At 42.1% G+C, this 12,210-nt stretch overlaps 1 protein-coding gene across 1 annotated transcript in view; it reads right to left on the bottom strand.

The window, feature by feature from the left end:
* ptch2 (patched 2) overlaps nt 1-12,210 on the bottom strand; it is a 122,558-nt gene that overhangs the window by 19,027 nt on the left and 91,321 nt on the right. The window contains exons 18-20 of the mRNA XM_078560951.1: nt 11,899-12,179; nt 4,358-4,495; nt 3,038-3,180 (exon numbers count right to left, since the gene is read on the bottom strand). Coding sequence (XP_078417077.1) covers nt 3,038-3,180; nt 4,358-4,495; nt 11,899-12,179 — 562 coding nt within the window. The remainder of the gene's footprint in view (nt 1-3,037; nt 3,181-4,357; nt 4,496-11,898; nt 12,180-12,210) is intronic.

Below are 12,210 nucleotides of genomic sequence, written 5' to 3'. Positions count from 1 at the left end.
ACATTTCAGAAGTGCTTCATTGACCATGAAGGCTTTGGGGTGCCGTGAGGTCATGAAGGGCAGTGTATAAATCCAAATCTTTCTTTCGCTAAACATGCTGTGAATGACTCATGCTGCATATTAAAAAGTGGATGCAGGAAGAGATGACAATCAAATTATCTTTATTTTGTTTTTGCTATTCCCTTATATCCTAAAATCTTAATTGACATTTCTCTTTGGCAAGGCACATGGAATAGTTTCAACCTTTAAAATAGATATCTGTGACAGCCGGATAGCGTTAAAGCTTGGGACTGGATTTTAAGAGTGACAAATTTCATCTGGTTTCAGACCTCTCCTTTCCCTGCGTACTGGTCATCAGAGATATATGCTGGGTCCCATTTGCACCAATGGAGCCGAAATTCCCAGAAATTCCCAAAAAAGTCCCTACCCAGTCCCTGTCCCCAGATAACATCTGCCCTTTAGGGTATGGTGGAAGTTCTGCTCCTGACAAAACAAGTCAGAAACTCTGGGTGTACATTGTTTCCTAGTGAGTTCTGCCAGAGTCACAGTCATGTCTCAAGGAATTTTGGGTCCTGTGAGTCACGTAGCCACTGAGGCTCATCTGACGAAAGGCTGTAGTAAAATAGCATTGTCAGCTCTACCTGGGTGCATGGTTATAGGAAGAAGGGAAGCATATACAGGAGGGACAGGGAGAAAACAAAAATGAGCTTAAAATTTATTTCATAATTAGCTTATAAAATTTCTAAAACATTCAAAACCTCGCCAGTTCCATCTTACTCAAAGCAGTGGATTTGAGACTCAGAACATTAATCCCAGGCCCCTCCGGAAGACAGCATGTTCCAGTCTAACTTCTGCTCTGGGAGCACTTATGGACTGGATATCTACTCAGTGTCATAGGTTACATCAATCAAATGAACAGGAATGACAGCTGAGTATCACCCTTACAGGGAGTGATGAAAAGACTTAAATCACTATCACATATGGACATCAAATCTGCTATAGACACTAGAGGCAGCTTCAGCACCTCAGCAACTCTATTGCAGACATTCATTATATCTTTAGAATGATTAAAAGAGTACAGTTTATTAATGTTGACATTCAAAAGAATATTTAACCCTGAAATGATCATCGCAGTACTGCGTTAGATTGCAGTGCTGCATTAGTTTGAGGTGCTCTATTGGTTTGATCCTGTATCACTTTGAGGATAAGGCATATTTCAGGGATTGCATCATTCCTTTAAAACATGTCCTTTTAAAAACTCTCTTACTCTTCTCTATTTAGCTACAGTCCCAATAATGCAACCATTCCACAGATAAGATTGCTTGTAGGTAGTCTATTCCCAAACCAGTGTAAATCTCACTGTATTTCTCTATTATAGGCAATGCAGGGGAAACACCAACCATACACCAGGGTTGTTCACTTTCCTTCACTGTAGGGAAGCACTTGCCTCACCCTATCTTTATCACCCTTTTGATTTGGTGGGGAGGTGGCGGGTGGGGATTGAAAGAATATGAATCGCTGATCCACAACATTATGTTTTCAGCTCTGTAGACGAATCTGGTTCTTTCAAAGTCAACAGTAAATCTCACTGATCAATCTTATTACTCTCCCAAATGGCGGGTTGCCATTTTCAAGTGCACAAACAGGCCAAGGAAGAAAGGGCACAGGGCAAGAGAAGGTGGCAGATGAAGGCTAAGCCCTTTCTGACAGGGGAAGGGTGGGGGAAGCATAGCAATTTTGAGATGAGGTGAGAGAGCTAATACATACAATGTTTTGATTTTCCCCCCTGAATATTCCAGTTCTAACATCACAAGCATGGTGTAATTATCCACCTTCTTGATCAGTCCCCAATCTGGAGACACAATTGCATTCAGTAAAAGCACAAGCCAATATTGACTAACACAAACTGAAACAGTATAAGAGGCAGGATCCCATGTGCAGGAACGAGCTGCACTGACCCCAGGGTGGCAAGTGGCCAACAATTCTGTATTTGGCTCCCGCAATCATTAGATTGGATTATGTTCTCACTTTCTGATGTATTGGAGTTACTGAGGCATGATACTGCTAACATTCCCCCCCAGTTACAGGAGCACAGCACTTCGAACATTATTCCAGTGTTACGAGAATGCAATGGCATTAACATTTCCCCAGGGCTAAAAGAGTACAACACTTCTAATGTTTTTTTACAGTGCTACAAGAACACAACGTCATTAACAACCCCCAGTGTCAACCTGACTTTCACTGACTGTTTGAACATGTTACTACTTTCCTGTCGAGCCAGCCAATCTGCACAGTTGAACTATTACACTGATAAATGAGGAAAAGATTTAGCTCCAATCTCCTACATGCTCAGTATCCACACTGAAATTCATTAGTAGAAGTGAGAGACTGAATGGAGCCTCTGTATTTTGCACAGACTTAGTCAAACGGAGGCAGGAAGGTAGTGGGGTCCCTACGGCACACCCTCCCACCTGATTAAATGCTACGCCCCACCTCCAAACTCGCCACCAGGAGGTGCATTAAATTCTGCCCATTGAAGCTGAACCTTAAAAAGAAAATCGACATAACCCATAACAATCTACTTTCTAATGGATGGTTGAAAGCTGCATTGATAGATGCCCGATAAAAGTCATAATGGGCTATTTTAACCCAACTCACTAGTCAGGAAATCGATGGGATTGGGGATGTCACTGGTTTTACATTCTTCCCAATTTTACACTTCAGTAAAGTCAATGAGGGTGAGTGTAAATGTGGCACTCCACCCAACCCTGTTAGCTTTCCACCAGGTGAGCTGGTTTAAAATTTCCACCATTGCATGCCCTCTCGGTTGGTGAGTTGGTTAAAATTGCCTCTCTTTGTGCACTTTCTTGGTTGGGGAATAGTATTTAACAACGTAAGGTTCAGGGAAAACACAATAAAAAGTGAAATTGAAAAAAAATCTAAATATTTCTTCCATCTCTCTTATTCGTGGTGGATAATGGAAAAGAGAAATCTTAGAGAAAAGTTTGACCCTACTGGGACCCTGTTCAAAACGTACCTAACGATGAAGTCAAACTCAGAACCAGCCAACATCAGGACCCCGAGTAGTGTAGAGATTGCCCCGTCTATTACTGGTGTAAACATGTGTTCCAGTGCCACAGCTGAACGCAAATTCCTATTCCCAATGGCAGTCAGGAAACCCTATAGTGTAATAAATAATACATATTTATATCAATGGTCACATTATACAAACATGAAGAAATGCACTTAAACACTTAGGGGGAGATGATGGCATAGTCGTAATGTCACTGGACTGTCACAGAGGCCCAGCTAATGCTCTGGAGGCATGGGTTCAAATCACAGTAGCTGGTGGAATTTAAATTCAATTGATAAATCTGGAATATAAAACTACTCTCAGTAATAGTAACCATGACAACTACCCACTTCATTCACTCACGTCCTTCAGGGAAGGAGATCTGCCATCCTTACCTGGTCTGGCCTACTTGTGATGCCAGACCCACAGCAATGTGGTTGACTCAATACTGTCCTCTGCAATGGCCTTATGAGCAATGAGGGACAGGCAACAAATGCTGGCCTTGCTAGCAATGCCCACATCCCATGAAAGAATAAAGAAAAAATAATGTAACATTGTTTAAAATTTAACAGGATTTATCATGAGCTTAAATAAATCTGCTAAATACCCCAGATTATTACTTCTCTCACTGCAAAAGGAAAATGCTTTACTCTTAGATTGTTGTATCTACAATGGGCATCAATATTAAATCTTCTTTTTATTTGTTCATGGAATATGGATGTCACTGGCTATGCCAGCATTTATTACTCATCCCTAATTGCCCTTGAGAAGGGGGGTGTGCTGCATTCTTGAACTGCTGCAGTCCATGTGTTGTAGGAACACCCACAGTACTATTCTGCAGCTAAATTATTCCAGTCTAAATTTACATATTCATCAGCACCACTAACTCGCATTTAATTAGTGCTTTAAAAGTAGAAAATTCTTCCAAGAAGCTTCACAGCAGTAATGCCAGACAAAAATTAACATTGAGCCAAAGAAGGAAATATTAAGATGGATGGTTAAAAGCTTTGTCAGTGATAAGTTTTAAGGAGGAGAGGGAAATTGAGATGCCAAGGGGTTTAGGGAAGAAGCTCCAGGAATTTATGACCATGATAGCAGAAGGCTTGGTCACCAATGATAGGGCAAAGGGATTGGGGAATGCACAAGAGTTTGGAGTAAGATAAACTGGAGAGAGAGAGTCAAAGCTTCAGATCAAGACCTGACTATAGGCAAAAGTTGTTGCATTGGGAGAGCTGCAGTTGTTCTTGTTAGTAGGCATACACAAGGCTGTAGTGAGCTACTTACCAAAGCTACATGGACAGTGAATTCCACTCCAATTCCAACAGATGCGATCAGGATCACTACAGGAATTGCACTCAGTTTGATGCCCATGAGTCCCATAATTCCAAAGAGTTCCACTGTCATCATCGCGAGAATAAATACCTACAGATAAACAGAGAAGGTGAAGATCTTAGACTTGCACAGAAACCAAGCCCTGAATCTTGCATTCATCGGGTGCACGTGATTGGCAGGCCTAGATGCGGATGCGAAATGTCCTTCCGCCCGCGATCGGCCATCGAACGCAATTTCAAGCTGGCTGGTCAATTAACGTGCAGCCAGCATGAAACGCGCGCTGAGAAAGGCTCAGCGCTGCCGGGGGGTGCAGGAAGAGGGCGGGCACTGAGAGAAAGGAGAGTGTGGGCTCGCATCCCCTGAAGGCTGACGGCTGCTATGGAGCTGCCTCAGGGAGCTGCAATAATTTAAAAATGAAATGAGCTCAATAAACTGCAGCGAACCGTGACAATACTGTACATGCAAGCACTTGGCAACAGATTACATAACATATCAAACCTCAAATGTCTTTTTTTATTTTATTTAACCCCAGACATTTCATCCCGCCCTGGATGTGGTTTCTGGTGAAAATGTGAAGGCCATCTGGCCATTTGGCCCATCCAGCATACATAAAAGTGGACTGGCTGTATAAAATTGCTGACAATGACCTCCTTAATGGGCTTAATTGCCCACTTAACTGTCAGCAGGCATGCTTCCGACTCCCGCGCGTGCCTGATGACCGTAATGCTGCATGCGAGTGTGATGACGTCAGGACACACACGCAACATCATTTCGTGTCATTTTACGTGCGTTGGGGTCGGGCACGCGCCCGACCTCAGAACGCAAGATATCCATCTGCAATGGTGAGTGTCACTGGGGTAAAGTGCCTTACAAGACATTTTACCATATGTATGTATGATGGGTGAGTGAAATGACAATGCTAATTTATTACATTTAATCACAATTTCCATGAAGAGCAAGGATTCAAATCACAAAAATTAAGAAAATGGAGAAGAAATGCTAATAGTTTTTGCTAGACACAAGAATAAAAATTGAAGATGTTTCATTTGAGGAACTAATCAGTGGAACAACCATCACAAAATACAAAGGATTGTATACTGCTACATAAGAATAGAATTGGTGGAGAAAGTGGTGAGCTGTTTCTTAAAAATCATATCAGGTTAGGCAAATATCTTGCCTTGGCTGTCTGATATTATGTTTGTCAAACTATGTAGCCCTCCTTCCACTATCCCTGCATATAATGCAGTCCTTTGGAACTATAGAAAATAAGATGAAAAAGAGTATGGGATCTGAGGACAATGTTCATTAATGGTTATCCATAGGTTGTGTGTTATGACAAATATGTAAGTCAAGACGCAAAGGGAGTACTTTATTTTCAATTATTCACATTTTCTCACATATGCGGGTGGTAAAATAATTTGACAGAAACATGTTGCTCCCTTTGCTTTCAATGGGTTATTCTACTGATGACGCCAAGGATTGAATTACTGCAGTAATTCTCACATTATCGCTTTAATTAATTACATCATCCAGTGGAAAGTTCATAGCAAGAGGAAAGTCATAATGTTGGTTTTAACATTTCAATACTTTGAATGTTTGAAACAGCTAAGGCACTCATTCATTGACAGAATCAGAGAAAGCTCTGTCTAAGTTTGAGGATTTATTTTAAGGGTTAACTTCAAAAGGGGAGAGTAGAAAGGTGTTGCCCTTTTGTAAGAAAATGCTGGAGCAAGGGGTTTGTTTATATTGTGTGCTTTTATCTTCCGCTGCAAGCTATTTAAATGTAAATTCCTCCAGTCCCCTCTAGCCCAGACCTGGAGAAGATGAGGTTAGCAGCAAGCAAGCATTCTCTCTGAACCTTGCTGCCATTATCATCTGTTAGGTATCGAGTTACAGAGGCCTCCCGTGATTCAATGTTTACAGGGAATGTCTACCACCTTTAATATGGGGACAAATAAACCTTTTGTTTCTATTTTTTATTCCACACATTCAAATCTTGCACATTTGACTGTATGACTGCAGTGAGCAGCCAAGGTTTTGTGTGCCTGTATGAAAATTGGTTCTGTCTTTACTTTTTTAGCTTCCCCATACCTAGGTTATGATAAGATTCTTGCTTTGAAGTCAGCACAAGGCAGGTTTTGTCACGCACACCCTGTTGTTTGACTGGTGCAAAAGGAAGCATAGATAACTAAATTCCTTCATAATGAAATTGAATAGGATTACCATACATGGATGAGTTTCCAGCATTTCACTGTTATAAAGGACATTATCATGACTGTAACTAAACATCAAATAACAAAAAGGAAAAAAGACTTGCATTTATATAGCATCTTTCACAATTGCACAATGTTCCAAAGCACTTTACAGCCAACAAAGTGTAGTCACCATTGTAATATAGGGAACACAGCAGTCAATTTGTTCACAGCAAGCTCCCATGACAAGTAATGTTTTAATGACCAGATAATCTCTTTTTTATGTCTGATGCTGATTGAGGGATATAGATTAGCCAAGACACTCATGGACTAACTTTCCTGCTGTTCTTTGAAACAGTGTTCTGGGATCTTTTATGTCTGCCTCAGAAAGCAGACGAGATTCGGTTTAACATCACATCTGAAAGACGGTGATCTGACAGTACAGCACTCCCTCAGAACTGCATTGGACTGTCAGCCTAAATTTTTATGTTCAAATCTCTGGAGCGGGACCTGAACCCACTACCTTGTGACTCAGGGGTGAGGATGCTACCAGCTGAACCACGGCTGACAAGCAAAATATGTTTTAAAATTCCAACGAAATGTTTTTTAAAAACAGATTTTTAAAGAAAAATATTATCATGGCAATGTGTCTGTACTTTAAAATTGGAAAAAAAAATTCACATCCAAGACATACTGGTCTTCCCTTTCCCCGCTATTGTATTCTAATCTCAGCTGTGTCAAACTAAAAGCTGGCCTCGATCTGCTCCTCAAGGGGAGGAGGAACATTGAAGGACAGGTCATCCTTCAACCTTGGTGCTGGTGCATGTTTCGTGGTCAACTGAACAAACTGAGGCTTTCAACATTACAATTCCACCTGTATTGAAGCCCATCAGCTAAGGAAAGGGGCAATCTAACAGATCCCTGGGAGTAAAATACAAGGCAGTAACTGAATGAAGGATGTCGGTGGGGGGAGGGGGGCGGTTCAGTGGTGTTGGTCATGGTTTGAGATGAAATCACAAATTTCAAATGTAAAGCTTGAGTAGTTTGTGAACACCATCCAAAGGTCCGCAATTCATTTACATCCTTGTTACTTAACCTCAGATATTTGTTCTTTTCCATTTTTGGACTCAGTATGAACCACATGCACTTAAAAAAAACTTGTTGCAATTTCTGTATTTTAGCAAGCACAGGGAGCAGGTGATGGTAAAGTTGTGGTGGTGTGACAAGGGAACTGGGCTGTGATTTGTGGCTCATTTACCCACTGGGTAGACTCGTTGAGCCATTGGGCAGCAAGGTAACAGATTTGTGGAATGAGAAGGGCTGTTAAAGCAGAAAGTTAAAAGGAATTCAACAAAGGATACAACAAAGTATGTTATTAGAGAAAGGAGTGTTTGAGGGTTATGGTGAGATAATTGATAGATCAGGCTGATGTGACAAAAAGGAATAGGCTTGTTGTACCTAATGACTGGTTTCTATTCCTAAAAATTCTCATGTTCTTCAGTAATCACTGTCAATTCGCCATGATGTTCCAACTCATGTATTAGGAGCTCTTTTGCAACAATATGATAACTATATCAGTGTTACAAAGCAACTGACTGAAAAGACTAAAAGATTTTGCTGAGAAATAATATTCTCTTTTACAGGATAATGCATAAAATATATAATCCAAGGTGGAGTCACAGCTGTATCTATGTGTAACTGTATAACTTGTGTACGTCTGATTATGCCTCTGTGAAGCACCTTGGCAGATTTCCTTATGTTAGAGCAATTGCTGTCATTGTTACACACTAAAGAAAGACATGAATTTATATAGCACCTTTCACAGCCTTAGGACTTCACAATGGGCTTTACAGCCAATGAAGTACTTTTGAAACGTATTCAAACTATAGTAATGTAGGAAACTAGCTAACTTGCTCACGGCAAGATCCCACAAACAGCAATGAGATAATGATCTGATAATCTGTTCTTCTTCATGATGTTGGTTGTGGGATAAATATTGACCAAGACACCAGAGATAACCCCATTTTCTTCTTTGAATAGTGCCATGGGATGTTTTACATCCACCTGAGAAGGCAGATTGGCATCTGTTAAACGTCAATTCGAAAAGACAGCTCCTTCCTCAGTACTATACTGGAACGTCAGCCTGGATTTTGTGCTCGAGTCTCTGGTGTGGGACTTGAGCCCATAACATCTGACTCAGAGGCAACAGTTCTCCCAGTGAGCCAGAACAGAGATACATTTGGCTTTGCAAAATATTATTCATTCTACATTTGTCAATATAAAGTACATACACAGATTCCTTTCCAAAAGAATCAGTTTTCGGCAGTTTCCTCTTGAAGCTAGGTTTGCTTTTCATGGTATTATTAACTGGGGTTTGGAAAAATGCCTTGCGGTGACCCCTCCTGGCCAATAGGCCTCCCCCTCCTTACTATAAAATCCTTCTCAGCCACTCTGCTGCCATAGCCTGTCAGCTGCTGATGGATTGATTTAGCACATGAAGGTCAAGCCAAGGACAATCCTTTCCCCAAATTCAAACAGACAGGGATGTGGGGGTCCCTTAAGCACTGACTATTTTATCACTGTTTTCTTAAAAGATTACTTCCCACTGTACTCCATCAACCTCAAACAATATCCCTTACAATTTAATTTATTGGCAATTGTCAGCGATTCTTCAGAGACTAGTAAAATTATAAAAATGAAGGTATCGTGCTGTACTTTCTCTAGGAATTGTGTTGTAAACTTCTACTCATTGTTCAAGCCTTGGTTCATCTTTTAACAATAAACAACGTGCTTGATGAACAAATATTACAACATCTTGACTGGCAACCCGAGCTGCTCAAATATTGATAATTTAGTTTCTATATGTCTTTTCAAAGGATACGATGGCCAGTGTCATCATTGTCCCTTCCAGGAACTATTGGAAAGGCTCCATCCAAGCTGTGTTTCTCTGTCTGCCTATGAAAAGAGAACCTTTTTTTTTACATCAAGGTTGTCATAGTCATAACGCATATAGAGTCATTATGGCACAGGAGGCCATTCGGCCCACCGAAACCATGTCAGCTTTCTGAACAGCAATCTAGCCAGTGCCATTTCCCTGCTTTATCCCTGTAGCCCTGCAAGTTTATCAGGTTGTAGTCTTGATTATGATTTTCTACTGTATTCTCCATTACAGAAAATCAAGGGCAAGCTCTGAATTGCAAAGATTTTTTGGACCCTGACCATGTGAAAAGCAAGTTATTTACTCAAACATGCCGCAGAGAGGGGTATTCATCACATCTGGATATTCCACCAATTGCAGGATCAATATAGCAAACAAATTTAAACCAAATTGAACATTTTGCATGTGCATAATAGGAACAATTAATATAATAAACTTCATCACATAGGGTTCTAGGACTTTGTTTTAACTCAGGGTAACACCAGTACGCCATTTGCGAATAGATCTGAAAGATTATCCTGCTAGTGATGGCGAGTTCTACATGTTCTTTCTCACACACAAGAACCCACCACAACTCATTCTTGCTGGTTGTGCTTGTGAGCTATGTAGCACTGGCAATATTGACTTGATTTTATTATAAATTGCATGCTTCTGTGCTGCACTATTCTAGGACTCTAAGAGTGGAATTGTCCCTGAGTTGTACTATGTGCGGTAGCGGGCGTGAAAAGCCAGCCACAATGGCGGGTTTTCGCGCCGTATTGTCCGCTTTCCACCTCATTAATTATGCAGTCACAGGAAATATTGGCGGACGGCCTTTGAATCACCTGCCACACCCTTACCTCACTGTTTCCTCACTCCAGATGCCATATCTAAACTGAAGCCACGCACACAGTTCTCAATGCTTGCAGCCCAGAACTGCTCCAGCGAAGACACGACCCTGAAAGCCAAGGAGAGTTCAGTGACCCGTCTATTGGAGGCCTGCAGTGATGTCCTCCACTCCCAGCTCTGGCTGCAGGAGGTCCAGCAAGCTCATCGATCTGCCTTGGGAGCTGGTGGCTGTGGGTGGTCAGTGCCAACTCTGCAGAGCTGAGGTTGGCCACCCAGTGAAGAAAGAGGGTGAATGATCTCGTCCATGCTGCCAGGGAAAGGCAACCATCTCATCACTCTAAACTCACACACTCAAAAGGCCATCACACATTCACTGGCATCTCACACTGCCAGCTCAAGGGACATCGCCACTCACTCTCTCACACACATACCCCCACATCTCCACCTGGCCTCATCCCCTCTGGAGGCTGCCTCCTCAGCCTTCACCATCTTGAGGCCACTTGCATATATCAACATGTGCCCCACACACACCCTGGGATACCCCCCTTCCCCAGTACAGCCCTCGCCCTGCAGCCTCTTCCCTTGCCTGAGGCCACTTCTCCCCCTTCCTCAAGTAAGCCCTAGCCCTGCAGCCACTGAAAAGCTACCCCTGCCTTACGGCTGATCTGGTAGGTAGAGACCTGTCCATGATCCCCCCTAAAAATGATGTGAAGCCTGGTGCTAATGACCATGAGTGCTGCCCGAAGTAAGATAGGCAAACAAGCCTCAAAGTCCCGAGTGAAGTGCAGATTGCCAGGTGCACATCGCTTATGTACAGTTGTGAAATACGTCCGCATGCCCGGATGATCAGCGTGGGGGGGGGGAATGATTCCAGTGAGCCAGGCTCATAATGAGATGCTAAAGTATTGAAATTAGGTTCCTGACGTGCAATAGCGGGAAACGCAGCCCGCCATTGACAGGTGAAGCAGATGATCGCAAACTGGTTTTGCGACAACATAAAACCAATTTGTGCACTGATATTTTCCACTCCTGCCCGCTGACGCCCACTGCAAACGGGAGCAGATGATTCTGCCCTCTGATTGTGCTTTTTGCTGGACATATAGTTGTGTAACTTTCTTTTTTAAATAACTCCCCTCTTGGGTTTTTCTCTTTAATGTGCGATTCTCAGTTCCTAAGCGAAATTGCTGAACAAACAACCAACAGTTACGGGTAATAAAGAAACACTGGGAGATACCTAGAAACTGATTGTTTGGCTAACCTCTCTTCTGGGGTAATGCTTAGTGTGGAGAAGAGGGAAGAAAAAACACCTGAAAAATGTACAAGAATGAAAAGGACCAACGTCTGACCTTGAACCACCTAAACGCATTTGTGGTCAGAGAATTTTTAATGTAACTCTTAAAGAGGTCAAGTGTTTGAACAAAATGAATAATCTCAGAACAACATTGATACATCTTGAAATAAATAATATTGGAAGAATGTATAACACCTTTGCCCCCTCATGATGACCATCACAGTTAATTATGAGACACACTTACAATGATGCCAGCTGTCCAAGGATTGAGCAGGAGAAGAGTGCACACCAGGAATGTGCAGGCCAACACAATGCTGATGGAGAGTAGAAACCAGTGCCTTAGGCCGATGTACTGCTCCCAGAACAGGAAAGGGTAACCATTAGGATAGTTGAGCACCCCCTTCTTTGTGAACTCCTCACATATTGCTCTGATGCTCTCGATGGCTTCGATGAAATCTGAAGTTTGCTGCAGGCCGCTCAGGTAGAAAGGGAACTGGGCAAACTCGATAAGCTCAGCAGCAGGAACTAGGTAAAAGAGGAGGGAGGCAGAAAAAAG

The sequence above is a fragment of the Cetorhinus maximus genome, chromosome 17 (assembly GCF_964194155.1).
Source record: "Cetorhinus maximus chromosome 17, sCetMax3.hap1.1, whole genome shotgun sequence".
NCBI lineage: Eukaryota > Metazoa > Chordata > Chondrichthyes > Lamniformes > Cetorhinidae > Cetorhinus > Cetorhinus maximus.
The sequence above is the reverse complement of the archived record's forward strand: the minus strand, read 5'-3'. Positions and strand labels throughout refer to the sequence as shown.